General features: G+C 39.8%; 1 protein-coding gene and 1 long non-coding RNA gene across 9 annotated transcripts in view; one reads left to right on the forward strand and one right to left on the reverse strand.

Annotated features, from left to right (window-relative positions):
• Positions 1 to 22938, forward strand: part of LOC130081920 (membrane-associated guanylate kinase, WW and PDZ domain-containing protein 1) — a 115761-nt gene that overhangs the window by 26902 nt on the left and 65921 nt on the right. For all 8 annotated transcript variants that reach the window (XM_056246645.1, XM_056246646.1, XM_056246647.1 and 5 more), the window contains exons 2-3: positions 10893 to 11182; positions 19337 to 19453. In XM_056246645.1, coding sequence (XP_056102620.1) covers positions 10903 to 11182; positions 19337 to 19453 — 397 coding nt within the window. In that variant the 5' untranslated portion in view covers positions 10893 to 10902. The remainder of the gene's footprint in view (positions 1 to 10892; positions 11183 to 19336; positions 19454 to 22938) is intronic.
• LOC130081933 (uncharacterized) overlaps positions 1 to 22938 on the reverse strand; it is a 65553-nt gene that overhangs the window by 25646 nt on the left and 16969 nt on the right. The gene's annotated exons all lie outside the window — the stretch shown is intronic.

Here is a 22938-nt window from a genome sequence, read left to right on the forward strand (position 1 = left end):
AGTCACCACAAAATCAAAATGTTTTTTTTTATGGAATATTACAGTATTTAGCCTACTATAAATGATTTATCCATCATCATTATTTTTTTATTCATGTGCCATCGTAATCTTTAATCAAAATAACTTCCCTTCCAACTTGCAGCGACATCTATGAAAAATTGCTACATTTATCTAGAAATTGTGAGATATAAATTTCGCAATTTCGAGTTATGAAGTCAGAATTATGAGATATAAACACACAATTGAGAGAAAAAAAAGTCAAAATGTATTATTTTTGTATTCTGTGGTGGAAACAAGCTTCCATAGACTTCTCTTCTCTGATTCTCTGTTTACTAGCGTGAGTGCAGGACAATCTGTTACTCAGATGAGATCACAGCAATAGCAAACTACACTGATCCAATCAATGCCAGTTGAACAAATTCAAGTTCCACCTACATTTTTTCTTGTCTGACAATTCGTCTCACTCGGATATATACATCACAATAATAGGGAAGGAAAAGACTATCACAACTTCCATTTCATGTTGACTTTAAAAGTTGAATGCTTTCCTACCGTTCCAGAAAAGTCTGCATTCCGAGAACGCTTTTCTTTGAACACCTACGATGTGACACTTAAACACTTACAGTGATAATGAATTCAGCAGTCTCTAAAAAGTCAGCGGCCCAGGGTAAGGTCGACTACGATAATGAATTCATAGATGAACATCCATTGTTCCACATTCTGACCACGAACAGACACACAGCAGCCGACCACATGACTCTATACTAGTTTCGTTGGCACACACGGTGTATAGCCTATAGCATTAGTTATTCATGTTCTCATGAATGAGATGCCATGGGTGTTCCTGGAATAAAGACTGATCCGAAAATAGGTCTTATATAGGATGTGTTTTGAGAGAAAACAACAATGGCGGTAGATGTGACGGATTGTTTTGCTCCGGGACTGTATGGAATTTCACTGGTGAGCCATCCTAGCAGAAGAGAGGGGTGGATGCGAAAACGGATATGGGGTGGTCAGCTCTTTCTTGACCTTAAGGGTCAGCATTTTCAACACTACATGTAAAATATGCAGCATCTTCATAGAGCCGCCAGAGTATCTAGTTCAGACTACAGCCGGTTGTAATAAAACAGCTTTTCTAAAGCAGAATATTTGCAATATGGATAATATGGAACAAAGATAAAAACATTATTATGGTTTTGTTTGTAATTATAATATTATGTGACGGCAAATACATTTGCCAGTATCACTAATGATAAATAATCAAAATTAAATGAAGATCAATTTACAAATGTATGCATCAAATGTATTTTGTTTCCCTTAGATATAGATAGCTCTTTTTATTTGCAGCAATGACAAAGAGGGTTTTCATCTCACACAGTTTCAACCTTAGAATATAGATGCAACTAATGCTGCTGAGCAAGGTTGACAGTCTAGACTCTAGAGCGTGGAGATGTGTAGCTGTATAACCAGAACCAGCACTATGTGTGTGTGTGTGTGTGTGTGTGTGTGTGTGTGTGTGTGTGTGTGTGTGTGTGTGTGTGTGTGTGCGTTCCTGACAGCATGAGCCGTCTCAAAGCAACCAGACTTGACAGTTTGTGTAACACAAGGACACCTCTAGACATTTGAGTGTGTAACTAGGGATATATATTTGCTTGATCTTGCTACAAGTAAACGGACAACATTGGGCCATGATCTATCTATCGATCTATCTATCGATCTATCTATCGATCTATCTATCGATCTATCTATCGATCTATCTATCGATCTATCTATCTATCTATCTATCTATCTATCTATCTATCTATCTATCTATCTATCTATCTATCTATCTATCTATCTATCTATCTATCTATCTGTCTGTCTGTCTGTCTGTCTGTCTGTCTGTCTGTCTGTCTGTCTGTCTGTCTGTCTGTCTGTCTGTCTGTCTGTCTGTCTGTCTATCTATCTAGGTTTACTTTAAGCTTAGACTGTCAAGTCAACACCTTGTCAAATGTTCCTTTATTTATAAATTAAATAATATATTATATTATATCCTTTATAATATATGTTTATTTTTTATCTATTATAAATTGGAGCTGCATGCATCCTGGTTTCATGTGCAAAAACCATGTGCAGAGTTACTGTCCCAACAGAAGGTCACACAGCTGGACGCAAAAAAAAAAAAAACCGGAGAAGGGGAAATACAGCATGTGTGCATCTGTATACATGCATGACATTGAAACATATATGCCTTTCAGCTCACAAAACAAATCACTCAACTCTACCTATAGACCTTAGATGCTATATTTAATCCTACATCCATTTCTACACATGAAATGAGGCTATAAGTGACTGAAGCACTGTTCTTTCAACAGAATGCACTGTCTTAACTTCACATTGTCACTTCTAATTCTTACAACATGTTCCCTGAAGTTATTTAATCACTGTAAGGGAATGTATTTTTGTGTACATAGATAATTGGCGTTATCCCGCCCGCCCCTCTCTCCATGGACACCTGAGCTCTCCTGCTCCAAGGTCATATCCACGACTCCTCTTCCTGTGCCAATGGCAGCCTGTGTGGAGCCTGGCTCAGTTTATCTCTGTCTCTGTAGCTGTTAAAGAAAAGACTCCTCCTATCAGCTGCTGGATCTCCAGGGGGTGGGGCTGGATAAATGACCGATCGGCCAATTGCTCAACTGGAAACAATTAGTCATATCTCCTCAGATGCTTCTCGTGCTGTTTAATTAGCCTCATTAAGCCTGGTGGGCAGGACAGCCTGAGGGGACGTGCGGACGCCATAACCGTGGTGACTACTGAGCCACAGTCTGTTTGACTGCTCCTCCATCTGACCCCTGGTTAGGATTGTATCGATCACCAATTAGGGTGTATTGATCTTTCTCAGACCCCCCGGTGGTAATAACATAACAGAGACAATTAAGAGGAAAGTGTAAGATGGCGCTGGAAGCTAACTCATGTGCTGCCTTTCTATAAATCATGTTTTATGGTTAGTGCAAAGATGCTCTTTTTATTCACAGGGTGCTTTTTTTAGGGTTTTATGCATTTCATATTCTACAGTCTGAATAACCTTAAAAGGGCCTGTGGGAAAAACAACTATTTCAGCCGTTACAACACTGTTTTAGAGGTAGTTGAGAATTGGAGACCTGCTAAACCAGTTGAACACCAGCAAAGCCAGGCTGTGAGTTTAAACCAGCTAACAGTTTAAACCAGCCAAGATCACCATAAACAAGCAAACTAGCCCAGAGTGGTTTAAAAAACGGTCAAATACTGCAATCATTGTTAGTGTTTTAATATCATAAGATTTGTACATGTTTTGAAGAAAATTCAAGTGATGTCGGCCCATCTAAAACATGTGATGCAAGTATAGTTGGTTGCTATACTATGCTAAAACCCTTTTGTGTTTGCTGGGGTGTTGTTGCTATAGTGTTTTGGGTTGTTTGGTAAATGGTTGCTTAGTTGCTAGGGCATTGCTAGGTGGTTGCTAGGATCTTCTGGATGGTGGCTAGATGGTTGTTTGTTTTCTCTGGCATTTCGGGGTGGTTGCAAGATGGTTGCTTGTAAGGCTGCCTCCTAATAGTCGACCAAACATTAGTTGAAGAGAAGAGGCTTAGTCGGTCAAAATTGTATTAGTCGGTTAGTGGAAGAAAAAGAAAAACTCTACAGGAAGTGGCGAAGTCACACAGTCCGTAACGGACATATTTAAGTTATTAAAATAATATAAACGTGAGACTAATCAACTAATGGCTTAAATTAGCAACTTTTAGCTGACTAGAAAAATCTTTAGTCGGTTGTTAGTGTGTTGCAAAGGGTTGTTAGATGGTCGCTTGGTTTCTAGGACATTTCTGTGTGGTTAATTAGTTGCTAGGGTGTTGCTAGGTGATTGCAAGAGTGTTCTGTGTGGGTATTTGATTGTTAAAGCATTGCTAGGTGGTTGCTAGTGTCTTCTGGATTGTAGCTAGATGGTTGCTTGGTTGTTGGGTGGTTTCTTAATGTTAATTGGTTGCTACAGCATTGCTAGGTGGTTACTAGGGTGTTATGGGTGGTTGCTAGATGGTTGCAGTCCCGGACATTTTAGGGTGTTGCTATGTGATTGGGAAAGTATTAGAGCTGGTTAATAACAATTTATTTAACAGTTTAATCATCTGCCAAGTGAGAATCACAATAGCACACCTCAAAAAGCCTTATTACCTGAAATATTATTCATGTTCATAGCACCAATGGTACATCACAGCTGTGTAATACTAAAACAAGTTTACAGGAGCTATAATATACAAATATCTCCAAACAACCTTTAGAAGCTCTAATTTCATGATTAAATTGGTAGAGTAGCAACTTTAATAGCTTTGGTATTTTGGCAAAAATGATGGTTTTCATTGCAAATATTTGTAAGGCAGTAGTCTTGCTCTTTTTTTTTCCACACTGACCGCTTGATCTGCTTTATCCCCTTTGGCTGTCACAAACATATTTTCCTCCAGCTTATCTAATCCTTATCCCCTCTTGTATACCGCTATCTCCTGCTCTATCTGGCATCAGTCCTCTAACTAACCTAACTCTGTGTTTTCCTCCGTGACCCGACTCCTTGCCCTCCTCTCACGTTCATTTCTTCATTCTGTCAGCCCCTCATGCTCCCTCGCCATCTGTCCTGTCTTGATCTCCCTCTCTGATTATCTCTCTCTTTCCCCTATCTGTTTCTCGCCGGACATCTACACATCTCTGCCGCTTTAAAGTCGCTTCAGAGTAAGAGATTGGATGGGGCCGGCGAGGGAATGACAGCGCTGCTCCAATACTGTCATGTCTCAAGGCGCTCTCGCTCAGACTGCACCTGCCCCTCGCGCGAGCCCGGCCAACTGTCACTTAGTGGGGCATCTCTGCATGTTAAAGCTCTGAGATTTAAAAGTCCTAGTCTCTTTAAATTATGGTCTGTCTTTCACCTTTACATCAGAGGATCTGTCCATTCTAATTTTACTAAAGAAAGCTGAAACTCCTTTGAATTTGATCAATGTTGCCAAGTAAGAATTTAGTGAAAAATATTGTTTTTGTTCGTTTGATTAATTATCTTTTTTTTTTTTTTTGAAAACATTTGAAGTTTATGTTTTTGGGCCTATTGGACTGTCTCTTCTGTATAATCTGAAAATCATTAAAAAAAATCTTAAATTAAACGATTGAAATTTTATTTTTTGAGATTATAATAAAATAATAAAATGTTATATTTCATTTATTTGCATATATAATATATTTACATGGTACTGCAAGGTGCTTCAAAGAATACCATGGTATTACGATTTCCTTTACACGAGAGTAGATTAAAAAGTTAAAACTTCATGCTGATTTGTACTCGGCTTTCGCCAAGATGAGCAACACTAAGACGTAGCTTTACAGTAAACTATGCTTCACCCATTTACGCTTCTTTCCATATGGTGGTGTGACTCCCCTTCTGTCCGGCGTTAACGGCTGCAGTGTACTTGGCGCGTCAGCACACACGACGGCTGCAACCGTCTGGATTGAGCCAAGTAGGGGACATCTCTAGGGTTTTCAAGTGGGCACCTTCCGTCCTCAGTGTTTCGTCGACTAGCCCACGACACCTCAAGAGGGCTCGACAGTGACTCTGGCATCCCAGAGTCACCCCCCTCCGTCCCCCACTTAACTCTGCCCAGCTTACTGACCTCTACATCCCTCCTGCTGCTGAGACCTAACCACAATCTCACAATCTCTCCGCAACCCAACCATACGCGCCAACCCGTTTGACTAAGGCTGTCGAGCCCCACTGGTGCGTTGATATGCAGTTTCAGTGGCAACGGTTCCGTATGGCATACCACCTACCGCAAAACACAATATCTGCCCAACCACCCGTCATTCACGCAATATACACAGGAACATAATGACTGTAAATACTATACAAATAAAAACCAACAGACTCTTCAAGTTTTCAAGAATTCTACGAAACCGTAGCGTGGCGGCCTGTACACAGCCAGCTAGAATCTTTCCGTCTCAACCACAGCCAGTTGCTGCTCCTTTCTGCTGCTTCAGATAAGTTCTTTACTGTGCGACGCAACTCTTGGCCACTGAATCCGACGTCTCTGAGGAACCGGGTTGTAGAGTGTGCCACAAAACCTCGACAACCCACTTCCACTGGATAAACCTGGACTCTCCATCCTCGCTGTTCTGCTTCAGTGGCCAGATGAGCATACCACAGTTTCTTCCTCTCATATGCCTCATCTACCGCATCCTCCCATGACACTGTTAACTCTTATCAGTTGAACAATGCGTGCTGATCCAGACCACAAAACAATATCTGGTCGTAGGTTAGTGGTGGCAATCTCAGGTGGAAAAATAAGCCGTTGATCAAGATCAGCCAGCATCTTCCAGTCCCCAGCAGCTTCCAGTTGTCCTGGGCGAGAATTGGTGTTAGCACCTTTTCTTGGTGGTTGCTCGCCTGGGCGGAGGAATATTGTCTTCTGCGTGTAATGTTTTGCTAGAACAGGTGGCAACTTATTGGTCATACTACGCTTGCCTTCCAATGCTAAAGCCAAACATCGCAGTACTTGGTCATGGCGCCAAGTAAACCGACCTTGGCTAAGAGCCACCTTACATCCTGTCAAAATGTGCCTTAATGTGGCAGGTGATGAACACAAAGGACAAGAGGGATCCTCTCCTACCCAGAGGTTTAGGTTCTGCGGTGATGGGAGAACATCATATGTTGACCTAATAAGGAAACTGATCCTACTCTCTTCCATTGACCAAAAGCCCATTTTGCGTTATTGCACTCTCCCATCTCATCCACTCTCCCTGCTTGGCCTGGGAAATGGCATTTATACATCTCATCCTCTCCTCCTGCTTTCGCACCTCATTGACTACCAGCTTCCTCCTTTGAGCTGGGCCTGCCTTGTGCCATTTAGGAGGAGCTAAACTGAGCCCAAAACCCCCTCTTCCATGCTGTACCTGTCCCACGATATCCCCAATTTGAAGGTCAGCCTTTGCCTCTACTACAGATTTCTTTGCTGACCACTTTTTACCAGTTTTTAACACATGTGCTGCCTCCCTTACACATTTGTCGCGTGACTCTACTAAAGTCATTTCCAGTCTGACCTTGGCGCACTTAAACTCCTCGGTTAAAGCAGAGACTGGCAGCTGCAATATTCCTTTACTATAAAGTCCCACTCTGCTGAGGCAGCGTGGAACTCCCAACCATTTCCTAATGTATGAACTTATTAACGCTTCCAGCTTATCCACTGTTGTCAAAGAAACCTCGTACACAGTCAGTGGCCACAGCAACCTCGGCCTTAGACCAAACTGAAAGCACCAGAGTTTTAGTTTGCCTGGTAGAGCACAGCTGTTTATGCTCTTCAACCCTTCCACTGCTTGTCGTCTAACTTCTCCCACCCGAACTGTGTCCTTTAGGTTCCCATCGTACCATCTCCCAAGACTCTTCACTGGCTTCTCAGAAACTGTTGGTATTGCCTCACCATTAATGAAGAATGTTTTATCTACTACATTTCCTTTAACTATCGAGATGCTCCTTGATTTAGAGGGCTTAAATTGCATTCGTGCCCATTCAATATTATCTGTTAACTTCCCCAATAACCGATTAGTGCAGGCTACTGTTGTAGTCATGGTTGTCATGTCATCCATGTATGCTCTGATTGGTGGTAGTCGCATCCCAGAAGCCAAGCGCTCTCCTCCTACTACCCATCTTGATGCCCTAATGATTACTTCCATTGCCATGGTAAAAGCCAGTGGAGAAATGGTGCATCCTGCCATTATTCCAACCTCTAAGCATTGCCATGCGGTGCTGAATTTTGGAGTTGAGAAACTAAATTGCAAATCTCCAAAATAGGCTTTCACTAAATTTGTTATTGACATTGGTATTCTGAAAAAATCAAATGCTGCCCAAAGAAGCTCATGTGGCTCTGAACCATATGCATTAGCCAAATCCAGGAATGTCACATGGAGCTCCTTCCTCTCCTTTTTAGCTGACTGAATTCGTTGCCAGATAACATTGTTGTGTTCTAAGCATCCTAAGAACCCTGGAATGCCCGCTTTTTGAACTGAAGTGTCAATGAAGCCATTCTTTAATAGGTACATTAAGCTAATACCATGCTACATTAAGCTAATTTAAGTTTTCATTTTGCAAGTAGTAATGTATAATTGAGCAATGTATAATTAAAATATAATTAATTTTAATCATTGCATGAAATATTTAACATATGCTACATTGACATGAAAAGTCTAAATGAAGAATAGACACAGTTGCAACATTATATGTAATACAGCAGTAAATCATAATTTCAGTAAGCTTTGTTTACGTTATGCAATATCAATTTTGTATATGCAGCCTAATATTACAGAGCACAGGCCCCAGTTGGACAGTTCTAGGATTTTGTTGAAAAACACTATGGAGTGGCCCAAAATAGTATTTGCTCACATAAGCCACCCTTAAAATGTATTCATTTTATTGCATTAGATAATACAATATCAAATCATGTAGCGTCTGCAAACAAATGCTGCTAGAGATTTTCTCAGAAATAACGTAACTTTTCGGAGACATTTTTTGCAATGGCTTTTGTAAATGTACAGTATGAAGTCAGTCCTTTTCAAGTTCACACAGGTGTGGTTTTACTATGTAGATGTTTCAAATCCACAATGCGTTTCATTATTTTTTGGTCTTAAAGAGGCCATATTATGCCCTTTTACAAAACTTTGACTTTTTCGGGGTTGTTGTTCGGGGTTGTTGTTCCACTGACTTCACTCCTATTGGTTGTTTCTCCTGAAAGTCACCCTTCGTTTGCTAAATTTAAACATTTCTCAAATTTTTGTGTCGCTGGACACACCTACATCATGTCGCCAATGGTCACTGTCGCTTGTGTCGTCGGAAATTGCCAGCTCTCCATTGGAATGAATGAGATCATGTCGCTTTGTGTGAATGCAGCTTAAAGGCATAGTTCACCCAAAAATGAAAATTTTGTCATTAATTACTCACCCTCCAAACCCGTAAGACCTTCGTTCATCTTCGGAACACAAAGTAAGATATTTTTGATGAAATCTGATGGCTCAGGGGGGGCTCCATTGACAGCTATTTAATGAACACTTTGAAGGCCCAGAAAGGTAGGAAAGACTTTGTTAAAATAGTCCATGTGACTACAGTGGTTCAACCTTAATTTTATGAAGTGACGAGAATAACAAAATAATGACTTTATTCAACAATTTCTTCTTTTCTGTATCAGTCTCAGACGTGCGTTCACGAGAGCACCATGACACATGCGTGTGATACATGTGGCGTCTCATCGTCTGAATTATCCAAACTTTAAAGATGTGGCATGACAATATCACAATCGATGCAGCACACACTCTCCTGTTCAGTAGGCATAAGCTCTCCATTGCTCTCTGTTTTTCAGGAGCTTGTGGCTGTGGTTGTGTTGCAGCCTCTTTTATCTCTTTTAGTTTGTTTTCTGTATATTCTGGTTCGAATAAGTAAGGTTGTGCAAAAAATGTAATTCATCCTCTGTGTCGAAATCTGCAGACATAGTTATGAACTGTTTTATGTTGAGCGTGTGTCTTCCTCTGCTTGTAAACACAGCCCAGCGTGTTCTGGACATATGTTAGAATTCCAGCTCCTGCGTCATCATCACGTCATAAACTGCGCGTCATAGACTGATACAGAAGTGAAGAAATTGTTGAATAAAGTCGTTATTAGTTTTTATGGCGAACAAAAAGTATTCTCGTCACTTCAAATTAAGGTTAAACCACTGTAGTCACATGGACTATTTTAACAATGTCTTTCCTACCTTTGTGGGCCTTCAAAGTGTTAATTAAATAGCGCCCCCCCTGAGCCATCGGATTTCATCAAAAATATCTTAATTTGTGTTGCGAACGAAGGTCTTTGGGGTTTGGAGGGTGAGCAATTTTTAATTTTTGGGTGAACTATCCCTTTAACACAACTCAACCAGGCAACACCCCCTTTTTTTGCGTATGCCTTGGGTGGGAATTATTTTAATGAGGAATACTGTGGCGTGTACGTTCCCGGACGAAAACTCAAGACTACAAATGCGGCATTTCAGGGAGTTCAGAAACTATAATATAGAGAATTACTCCGTTTGGATTGACTTTGGATACCTTTGTCATGCTCATACAGCAACATTACACGCTAAAGCTTAATAAGTCCTCTTTAAATTTACATTTATATTTATTTATTTAGCAAATGCTTTTATCTAATGGGACTTAAAATAAAGGAACATAAGCTTAAAACTTAAAATAACAAGCAATTTATCATACATTTTTATCATATAATTGTCATATAATATTGTAATACATTTTCATCAGTTTTAAAGAATATATCTCTGGTTTTAAATGTGCTTGTACTATATTTCTTTCAAATATATCACTTGCTTTGGTGATTCTTTGTCTAATACAATGATATTAATACATTTTTAAGCATGCCTTTAGTGCTGAAATATTTTTAGGTGTAGGTGTTTTGTTGAGGGGTTGCTTCAAATAGCATGTTTGATTTGAAGAGCTCCTCCACCTGTTTTGGTGAAGGGGGTTTGTGTATGTTCATTGTACCTCCCACTGAGACGGCATCTGTTGATTTGTCTCGAGGCTCCTTACAGAACACATAGAAATGAGGCCATACTCCTTGTTGTTTAGGGCACATGTTGACCTCCTGCCCTCCCTGATCTGTCTGCTCCATCTTAGCCCTAGATTTAAAGAAATAGTTCATGCAAAAATGAATATTCTGTGATTATGTAGTCTTTTGAAAACCTTACATCCATGGATATTTACAACATGTCCAAACACTGAATGTTTAGCATTAGATTTTCTATGTTTATTCCCTACTGACATGAATTTAATCTCTGTCCATATCACCTCTCTCTCTCTCTCTTTCTCTTTTTCTCTGTCAGTTCGTTGGCCATGTCTAAGGTTGCAGGAAAGAAGCTGCACTGGCGCTCCAAAGTGCAGGAGACTTTCATACCGCTGGTTGGCGGCTCTGGAGAGTTGGGAATTGCCATCGGAGGCGGGGCCGATTATGGAGAGTTCCCATTCGTCACGGCTGCGCCAGGGGGAGGGATCACAGTTGGCGATATCATCATAGAAATCGGGGGAACTCCTGTTTTGGGCCTGACTTTAGGAGATGTGCGTGGGCTCCTAAACTCCTGCCCCCATCCAATCCGTATCAAATCAGTGTCTCCAGGTAATGTTAGAACTTTACATTCTCACATAACTGGTTTGAACATGGCTTTTTGGTCTCTAAATGTTTTTTTTTTTCTCCAATAGTGTTTCTTATCATTGGTAGTGGTTCTTGTTAATGCAAGCATAACTACTGCTACAGCTCACACTTTGGGTTAATGACACTTACAAACCTCTCAGAACAAATTGGCAACCACCCTAGCAAAACCTTAGCAACCACTCAGTCTACCTTAGCAACTACCTTAGCAACTGCATAGCAACACCCTGGCAACCACCCACAACAGCCTAATAGTTTGTATTTTTTCCCCCGCAGTCTCTCATTTACAAATGCACTACCATTCCACTGCACGAATACTTTTATTCTCCAAGGACACATTAAATTGATCCAAAGTGACGACCCAAAGATGTTTATAATGTTACAAAACATTTCTATTTCAAATAAAGTGCTGTTGTTTTGAACTTTAATAAACAAAAAAATTAAAAAGCGCAGCTGTTTTCAACATTAATAATAATTCAACATAGTAATACAAATGTTTCTTGTGCGGCTAATCAGCATATTAGAATGATTTCTGAAGGATCATGTGACACTGAAGACTGGAGTAATGATGCTGAAAATTCAGCTTTGCATTACAGGAATAAATTAAATTTTTATAATAAAAAAAACAAAAAAAACGGTTGTAATTGTAATTGTACTTTTACTTTATTTTGACTGTTATTTTAATAAAATATATATAATATTATAATATTTATTAATACTTTGAATTAGCTTTTATTTTTATGTTTTCAGTTTAATTTTAGTTTAACTTTAAGTAATCTTGTTATGTGCTTTTGTCATTTTCATTATTTGTTTTTAAATATAGCTTTAATTAAATTTTTATTTCAGTTTTAGCTTTAGATATTTTAGTACTGTTTTAATTCAGCTTTATTTCAATTAATAGAAATCCAATTAACAGCAAAGTCAACAGCATGAGGTTACTTTCAAAAACATAAAAACAAATCTTACTGATATAAGTTATGAGTGTACGAGTATTCATGATGTTTTGACCACTATATAAACTAATCTTAATGTCACAACAGCATGACAAACTGTCAGGTATGGGTGTGATGAAAGTAGCTCATGGGCTTTTAATGATAATAAATAAATAAAAAACAGACAACAAAAACTACCCCGAGGGGGATGGGTTGACGTTGACTTGGACTTGGACTTGGACTTGGACTTGGACTTGGACTTGGACTTGGACTTGGACTTGGACTTGGACTTGGACTTGGACTTGGACTTGGACTTGGACTTGGACTTGGACTTGGACTTGGACTTGGACTTGGACTTGGACTGCAGGGAAACATACAACAACGAACCAGCACAGGAATGCAAACACAGGGAGAATAAATAGGGAGAGCAAACAAGCATGTAACGAGAGATTACAGGTGGGGCAAATGAATCAATAATCAGGTAACAAGATGGGCGGGGCAAGACAAAATGACAGGAGAGCACATGGCACAAGGAAACACGACAACCCATGTGCTCATACCAAACCAGCAAACACAATCACCAGCCATGTGCCCAAACAAAACAAGACATGAACACTCAGCTAATGAGAACACTCATAAGCCACGTGTTCACACAAAACATGACAACATGAAAGCACACAGCGAGTGAAAAACACAAGCTGCATGCAACACAGCACAAGACAAAACATGACATGAAAGCACACGGACGATGTAAACACGAACCGCATGCTACACAAAACACACAACAACACACGCAGACAGAAGAGCGTACGATCCGAGCGAACTCGAAACCGCACGCTCACACGACAAGCTCATTCTGTGCGCTCACACCAGAATACAAACACGCGGAGCTTGAATGTCAGAATCCCGACACAGAACCGAAACAAACTAGACCGACGTGCCGGGATCCAAACACCACGCCCCGCACATGAAACAAGGCACACAGACAAGACAAAACCAGAGTGTCGGGGCTCTGTCACAAAACCAAGAAATAGAGTCAAGTCAAGTCATCTTCATTTATATAGCGCTTTTAACAATGGAGATTGTTTCAAAGCAGCTTTACAGAGATAAACATACAATTTACGGTAACAGAGATTGTTTTGGCTTCATAGCGATTTTGAATAATGTTATTTCCGGCTAAAGTTGGTTTTGATTGATTCACTTCCAGCAAAATTATCATTTGTTATTACATTAGGGGCCACTAAGACGACGGAGTTCTCTCTAAACAGACTTTAAACGCGAACCTGTGACCTGATGGCGTTCACATGGGCATTAAAAATTGATTCTATAGTTATATTCGTTTGAATATGTGTGCGCAGGTTTGTAATTTCCCTACAAACCATGCCTAAACAAACTACTTGTCTTGCCTATAAATTTGATACCGAATTTTATTTTATCACTTCGGGGTACGCGAACCGGATTTTCAACAACGCTTTATCTGTAGAGTGGGAAAGGGATCCTCCATAGGGAGAGGATAGTTGACACTTCAGCACTGCGTTGTCATCGGGTCCAGGCGAATCTCATTCGTCAGATCTGGATACGGCCTGGATCCGGCAGGCTGCAGGAAAACCTCGGGATAAACAAAGACACTAAAGTTAGCGCAGATGCCATTCTTCTTATGATGTAACGAGTACATCTGGATTTAAGGGAAGTGTTCCCAGTTCTGGCTGACCTAATCTATGCAGCCTAACATATAATTATTGAAGTCTATAATGTATTATGTGTATGCTAGGTCGAAGAGATGTGTTTTTAGTCTAGCTTTGAACTGACAGATTGTGTCTGCTTCCCGGACAATCATGGTAGGAAGACTGTTCCAAAGTTTTGGTGCTAAATAGGAAAAGGATCTACCGCCAGCTAGACAGAAGTGATAGAACCCTGACACAGACTCCCACTGCGAAATCCATCTTTGTCAACTCTTTATAGAGTTTGTTCCCTTGTTGCTGGATGGTGGTATTTATGTCACATGGGTCGTATGTCACCCTTAGGGGGCGCTGAAATTTATCACACAGTGTCATGGCATGGGTGATTTTTTTTTTCTTCAAACTGTATGTCACACCTGACCATGACTTCCTCCATCCTATTAGATGATCCAACCAAGTCTGCTGCGCCCCCCTCTCTACTGCTGTTCTCACACCTCTAACACCTCCAACTAGCAACTACAGCGTATTCAATTGAGCTTTGTCAGTAAGGTTATATTTCACTGTTGCATGTTGCATTAGCTGCTGAGAATATCTCATAGTCCTAGAAATGCAGAATTATGCATCCTGTTCTGTTATTAATATCGTCTTCTGATCTGCCTGTGTATCCTATATAAACACAGTGGCCACAGAGAAGAGGAGCTTTGTGCTAATTCTGGCACTTCTATTTTAAAAAAAGATCAATATGTCCCTGCTGAAATACATCCAAATCTTTATAAAAGCAGCTCTGTCTTCCAAACAGAGGAATTGATCATGGTGAACTCATGAGGATTCTTTTTTTTTTTCATTTCCATTTTTTTATGTTTATTTTGCACTTTTGCAATTAACTGAATTTCTACAGGATGATCAATTAGACTAAATTTTATGCCACCATTATGTGTGATGTGTTCTGGTTGGTTGCCAGATCATTGCTATATGGCCACTGAGGTGTTCTTAATGGTGTTTAATGCTTTGCTATGTGGCTGCTACAGTATTTTTTTTTAAGTGGTTGCTAGGGTGTTCTGGAAGGTTGCTAGATGACTGCTGTGCAGTTGCTGAGGTTTTCTGGGTGATATTTACTGTTGCTGTGTAGTTTCTGGGAATTCTTGGGTGTTCTGACCTGGGTAGTTGTTAGATTATTGGTATGTGGTTTCTGTGGTGTTGAGAGTAGTGTTTGGCATGTTGCTATGTGGTTGCTTTATTTGGTAGTTGCTATGGTGTTTCTAGGGTGTTCTGAATGGTTACCACCAGATCAATGCTATATGGTTTCTAAGGTGTTCTGAGGGGCTTTTGAAACAATTCTATGTGGTTAGTACAGTATTCTTGGTCCATGTTTACACCTGGTATTAAGATGCGTTTTCATCAATCCGATCACAAGTGGAATTAATACAGGTGTAAACATGGTCTAAATAGTTTTGAGCTTGTCCACTTTCTAGCACTTCCAGAGGTAGTCGAAAATGCATTTGACCGGATTGCTTTCGTAGTGTTAACTCTCATGTGGTTGAATATGTTCAAACAGCCGCAAAAGATGCCTACTCTCTGCCTAGAACTAATGCGTAAAAATTATGAGAAGCGCGCTAGCCAGACGGGGTTTAAACTTTGGCTGGAGACCCAAGTTTGGTTTGAAGATGAAAAACGTACCAAGCATAATGTTCTCTCACCATTCCTGATTTCTAACACACTCACAGTGTTCAGCATGGTCTTACGGCTGTCAGTGCAGAAACGAAAGCTGATGCTCTCCGTGTGTTTTTTCTGTCGTCTCTGGTCGCATTCATAGGTAAATTGTACAATCTTATTTCATCCATTTGATTGAAAGAAAAACGTTACATTTACCTGCCCATAGACTCTCCCCTCGAAGAAATCAGTGGTTGAAAGTAGTGTAGTACTCGAGTCCGGTCTCGGACTCGAGACCCGTCTCGAGACCGATTTCTGCTTTCTCGGACTCGTCTCGGACTTGTTCCTTCAAAGACTCGATCTCGACTCGGACTCGACCCTTCAAAGACTTGGTCTTGACTCGGCATATGCGGTCTCATCCCCATCACTAGTTAAGACTGCTCCTCTAAACAATTCCCAATCTAGCTTAGTCAATAGGCCTAACTGTTGATTATTAACTGGGGTGATATTAATCATGAATATCAAAACTGACATGTCGAGACAAAATCTCGACTCGGACTTGCTTCCTCAAAGACTCGGTCTTGACTCGGACTCGACTGTATTTGAAAACCAACGGACTCGGTCTCGACTCGGACTCGACCCTTCAAAGACTCGGTCTTGACTCGGACTCGACTTTATTTGAAAACCAATGGACTCGGTCTCGACTCAGACTCGACCCTTCAAAGACTCGGTCTTGACTCGGACTCGGCATAGGCGGTCTCGTCCCCATCACTAGTTGAAAGTGCACAAAAGAGATGGATTAAAACACCAGGTGTAAATGGGTGTATATGTCTCGCTCGTCTACTTGTGATCCAATCGGCCAATCTTAACACCAGGTGTAAACAGGGCATCAGAACCACTTAGCAGCCATTTGGAAATTGGCTAGCAACACTCTAGCAACAACACAGAATACCCTAGCACTGCAAAACATAAACAAGAGAGAGATTAAAACACCAGGTTGCCAGATCTGTGCTATAGTTGCTAAAGTGTTCTCAGTGGTGTTTAATGCATTGCCATGTTGTTACTAGGGCGTTACTAGAACGTTCCCTTATATGATTGATTGCTATGCTGTTGTTGAGGTGTTCTGATTGGTGTTTCTGTTTAATGTTGCTATGTAGTTGCTGGCTATCCTGTGTAGCAAACTAGCTCTATGAAATATTAATAATCAATCATAACTTGTTATAATTGATTATGAATATTTGGATCAGTTAATCGGGTTAACTTGATGTAGCTACATTAACATTACAACCAATTACTCGGTTCATCCCGTGAACACTCAATATTGGTTATTAATTAATAGAAATGTACATTTCCGGGGCATAGGAAATGTCTTTCTTATTAAGTACTACAAAGAGCAAGTAGTCAAGATCTATGATTAGTGACTCCAGATATGAGCTTGAGACACAGACAACTTTACGTGTGATATGAAAAAGACTTTATTAACCAGACTAAACATTTAAACTACTCTAACATACACATACATACATGCATAGTTTACCAAGGGAAAGAGAGCTGAAGAAGAATACAGGAAAGCAAGAAGTTATAGCATTGTTTGATGTTCAGCAGATCAACAGCCTGAGCAAACCATCAGTTTAGTTCTAACACACCCTTCTTGAAAAGGGGTAAGGATACTCAATGTAACAATTAATGAGACTAAGTTTGATGCTTGCATGTCTCTTCCATTTGAATTAAACTGTCCTGATGCAATTTGTTGAGGCTCCGGTTGATCTTTGCTGATGTGGTCTTGATGAGAGAGAACCAGTGGTAGTCAGAGGATCTTTGGTGAATGGAAAGACAAGGCCGCAGCCTGGCGCAATCTTGGGAGTCCTTGAGGGACTTCTAGTTCAGCCTCATCTTCACGTTATGACTTCTCAAGAAGGACCAAGAGAGTCAGAGAGCCAGAGGCTAAGAGGACCGAGGACAAGCGAAGAGCTAAGAGGACAAGAGAGCGCAAGAGAGGGAAGGGCTGGTGTGGATGCAATTCATAACCTGAGAAAAGTCCAACCTCTCAGGGTTGGCTCGGCCAATAAGAAGGGTGGGAAGTTCCAAGCGGGAATATGGTTTATTGCTCTTTGTTTTAAGGGTGCTCATTGCATGTGCACGCTGGAGGGGTGGTAGCCGATGAAGAAACTATGAAAGATTCTTGTAATACTAATATGTTGTTGTTATCGACATATCATGTACACAGTCATTTCGATCTTCAAAGTACCAGGTTATAGAGACCAAATATGCCACACATATGATTTTGGTTAACCATAGTATGCAAAGTCTGAAACATTAACCCATTAGAGTTTACAAGAAAACATAGACCAAACAACATAAAGGAAAATCATGAGATTGAACATTAGATACATGTTAATACATTTATCACATGGTTATATATATGGAATATATAGGATTAAAAGGGTTCATTTCTCCTTCTCAGCAAGAATTAAGTTCATGCACATTCTTTTGGGTCGTAAACTTATCAGTCTTGTAACAGGACACCGAGTTCTGCCAGTGTGTTAGCTTGATTTGGGGGAAGTTTCACAGACCTTTGTTGGGATAGTGATTTTGCTGGATTATTCATTAAATATAATGAATAATGTGTGTGTGTCTGATCGGTCCAGACGCTACACCTGGAATGGAACTGGGATGTTCTGGAGAGTAGTTAAATCATTGTTATGTGGTCACTGAGTGCAGTTTAGAGCATTGCTATGTGGTTGCTTGGGCGTTGCTAGGTGGTTATTTGGGTGCTCTGGGTGGTTGCTCTGTGGTTGCTTACTGACCAAAGTCAAAATAGCTCCCTCTTTTCTCTTGTTCTTTATGCTCAGAAAAGTAAAGATTCGCATGATTTGAGGCATCATCCATGTTCTTAGCATAAACAATGTGGCACATGCTGAAATTTTTGCAGATCCCTAACTCTTACTAATGCAATCAACACTAATTTGGGCTGCGTTTCCTAAAAGCATCGTGAGCGAAGTTGATCGTAGAGAACATTGGTGGCAATGGTCTGGGAAACGCAGCCCTGGCTGAATTAGATAAATAAAGTTCAGGGAGAACAGCCGACCAGCATTAGTGTCCTTCCAGAATGTCATGGCGGTCATTTCATACATACTGTATATGCTGCGTTTGTGTGTGCTCATGTGGTTGCAGGGCTTATGTTCCTTTATGAGAACTGTGAGCTGTGTTTTATTACTAGGAGAGGTTGGGTGGGGGTGGGTCTGTCATTTTGATGGGTTCGAGAGGCACTCTGTTCATCTATAACAGCCAAGTGGCCTGTCATCAGAGACCATAAACCACAGCAGATGAAATAAAGAGATCAGCCATGTTGAGTGGAGCATTGGGCAGCCGTGCCAAGACTGCGTGTGTGACATTTTTCACTTTAATCCAAGGCTGCGTGTGTGTTTGTGGGAGAACGTCTCGGTACGGCACACACTTTTCATTAAAACCCGAATGTGTTTCTACATAGAGTGATACACCATTATACTGACCATAAAAATGTGAATTCATTGTACTCTTCAGTAGCATTTCTTTGCGTTTCTGGCCGAACGGTAGACCAACCCTGGCTTCATTTGATTGATTAGAAACACCTCTAATATCTAAAGGTTAATCAATACTGCCTCCAGGGGATAGGCAGAATGTATCTGTGTGTGTTTATTTTCGCAAGCTCTTCAGTTTTTTTGAATTGCAGATTTTGAGGTGGGTAAGCACATTGCCTCGTTTGTAAATGTTAATTTATGGGATATTCTTACTGTGTGTTAAAAGAATGACAATGTCTCTGTTTGTTTGTTTGCTTGTCCGTCTTTCCCTTTCTAATTCCTCATCTGTCCTGCTTTTAGGCTCAACTCTATGCAAGGATCTAAGGTTATACCTGAGCAAATGTTTCACACCGGGTTCCATGGACAGTCAACTCCAGCAGGTGATCCGAGAAAACCTCTACTTGAGAGCCGTGCCCTGTGAGTACCCCAAAAAAGATTGTTCAGAAGTTGCTCTTTTAGAGATTAAAATACCTATATCCCATCTACAGGGAACGTTCAAGGGGAAAACAAATGTTTTTTCCATACACATAGAATGTTCGTTCAAAGTTATCTGGTCTTTAATGATGTTCTCAAAACAGTAGCACAAAAACATTATCTTTACATAATTCATGTTCGTCTATGTTTTTTAACGCTCAGAAATAACTTAAAGGAGAACTCCGGCGCAAAATGAACCTTTGGTCTAATTACACATTGTTACCTAGTCAACCGTTATCTAAGATTTGTTTTCATGATTATCGAATGTAAATAGTTTTATCTCTAAAAACAGTTTAGCCTATAAAGCTAGTATAACGCTAGTATATTGGGCATAGTGTAATGACAAATAAAAATCGCTTGTTAATACCCCTAACAAGGCTCAAAATAGCCCCACACTAACACGGTAGCATAATGAGGGTCCCTACCTTCAAACCGAAGCATTGAGAACTTTGTCAGTGTCCAGACAGTTTAATAAGAAGATATTTTAAACATACAGTCAACTTCGCGTATACAGGCAGAATCTATCTTTGAAATACAGCCTTTACCAGTCGATCTACGAACGCCGATCCAAGTGCGCTGGTGAGATGTGAACGAGCTATAAGTTGTGATAAGGTGAGCGCGAACAGCAGGCTTGGATCGGCGTTCGTAGATCGACTGGTAAAGGCTGTATTTCAAAGATGGATTCTGCCTGTATACGCGAAGTTGACTGTATGTTTAAAATATCTTCTTATTAAACTGTCTGGACACTGACAAAGTTCTCAATGCTTCGGTTTGAAGGTAGGGACCCTCATTATGCTACCGTGTTAGTGTGGGTCTATTTTCAGCCTTGTTAGTGGTATTAACAAGCGATTTTTATTTGTCATTACACTATGCCCAATATACTAGCGTTATACTAGCTTTATAGGCTAAACTGTTTTTAGAGATAAAACTATTTACATTCGATAATCATGAAAACAAATCTCAGATAACGGTTGACTAGGTAACAATGTGTAATTAGACCAAAGGTTCATTTTGCGCCGGAGTTCTCCTTTAATAATAATGTTAGAAAACTGTTTTAGAACATGTTTTTGTTAGCTAGGATGGAGGAGGATTTATGTCTGTCTATATCCAATTGTCACTAGTGCCACAAACAGAATAAAAAGTTACTGATTTCCAGACAGGTTTCCCAAACGCTCCCCCACTTCTGTCATTGGTCAGACAAACTGATAGCTCCACCCCTAACTCACATTATTGGTTGAGATGTTACTTAATCTAAGTGCTCAAACAAACAGAGCAATGTTTTGATAGTGCCTGTAGGTTTCCACTTTGTCACAGCCTTTTCTTCTAAAAGCCCTTAGGACACATAAAATTAGAAACAAATGATACATTATTTATATTCACCATGAATATATCACTATTTAGAAACTATTTATACACAGTAGGATATAGGATAAAATGAACGTCGATAGGCTAACTCAAATCATTTTGTTTAAGAAGGATTGAGGGATTTTAGAAGGATTTGAAGATTTGTTGGCGTGCATATTGAAATCTTTTTGTTTTATTTCTAATCTTTTTTATTTTGTATACATGTTATGATCTATTTTTATTCTTAAAAGACAAATCTGAGAAGCAGAAGACTAAAGGAAAAATCTCCATTTGCTCCATTTCATTTCATTGCTGTCAGAGATTTTATGTGTAATTTTCCATGGTTAACCACACATGCCCATATGTTTAAACAAACTAATAAACTACTAGAAAATGAGCTTGTTATTTCATGCAACAGCACTTAACATCTTGCACGCAGGCTGATTGAGCTCAAGGTATTGCAGGTTTTCTGATGAAGTGTTAATTGGCGTGTGATCCATTTAATAGTAAGCAGGTGTTGACATTGACAGCTCCAACTGGTTTCACTGCGACAAGAAAGGAAGGATGCGAGAGAATGAAAAGAGAGATAGAGAAGGGGGAAGATGAAAGATACTTATCAAAGCAATAGTTGGGGCAAAAATACATTTTCCATCATTATTTACATGACACCCTCATGTCATTCCAAACCCAACATACTGTTATTTTTCCTGCGGAATGCCAAAGAGTGTTTAAAGAATGTTATACCATTTTTATACTTCATATAATCCTTTAATATGGGCAGTGATGTTTTTAATAAAAGTGAGGCACATCTCCATGCTCTGTGAGAGAGAACTGTTGAATATGGCCTCATAACATCTCCATGCTTTTCACTTCACTTTTCACGCTCTTTTCTATCAGTCGTCTCTCTTTCACACCCTCTTTTTCCGCTGTTGCTTTCCTTTTTCTGTGCCCTTTATCCTGAGCTTTAAAATCCTAATTATATTTTGAGTAATTTCTTTCCCATTTTAATCTTTGTGCAGTGATAAGACACATATTTGGATTAACCTCTATCAAATTCATAAGCTTTTGTTAAGTAGATGAAGTTCTGCTGGTTTTTACAGTGGAATTATAACCAGAGATGGTACAAGGAGGGGGAGATAGACCACTTGTAGAAAATAACAAACTGATCTCACAAGATATTATGAGATGGCTGTTTCTTGTATAGCATGATTAGCATATATGAAAACCCCTAACCCTACCCATAAAGCTAACAGTCAACAGGCTATATACAGATTGTATGAAAACATATGATTGTACAAATTCTTTGAACTTGACACTAATTTGGAAAACGCAAAATAGTTACGAATTACAATTAGATTGTGTTCTTGTGAAATCATAGGTATAAGTCCCACCTGATGCACAAGATAACCCTAAAAAAAACAGATAACCCTAAAGATTTATAGTGTTATTTAAGCTAAAAAAGCCTTTTTTTTTTTTATTAATCTTGTCAAATTGTATTGCTGATTTGATAGATGGGTTATTGATACATATATGTTATTGAAACAGAATCTTGATAAACAGTTTCAGAGAGTTTAGCCTTTCCTCACTCAATTTAATTGGAGCTGCCTGTACTCTTAGATTCTAATATGTACACTTTAGGAACTAATATTTACCTTTAAGGTACTGATATACATTTTTAAGGCTAAAAGGTACAGAGGTGGACATTTCTTACAACTTTTGTACCTTTTTTTTCTTCGAGTGTGTGGTGTTACCGATATGGCCGCCCACAGAGGGAACTGGCTTGCCTCAAAGGGACTTTGTTTACATTGTAAAACATTTGTGGCTACTTTGGGAACTTCCTGGTGATGCTGGCTCTCTTGTTTCTTTTTCATTGTTCGAAAAGTTTCAGTGAGTTCTCGTAGTTCGGACATGATGCTGCATGGTCTGGCTCTGCACATGTGTTTGAGCGTGTGTGGGAGTGTGTTTGAAACATAGCGTAGACTTGAGTGGGGTAATCTCTGATTTATAGTGATTTATAGTGAAGTAGGTCATGCCGAGCTTGACGCTGCCTGTCGTGTGCCATTCTGCTTGCTGACACACACACA

Source organism: Rhinichthys klamathensis, unplaced genomic scaffold (genome assembly GCF_029890125.1).
Source record: "Rhinichthys klamathensis goyatoka isolate OS25496 unplaced genomic scaffold, OSU_Roscu_1.1 h1tg000040l_1, whole genome shotgun sequence".
In the NCBI taxonomy this organism is placed as follows: domain Eukaryota; kingdom Metazoa; phylum Chordata; class Actinopteri; order Cypriniformes; family Leuciscidae; genus Rhinichthys; species Rhinichthys klamathensis.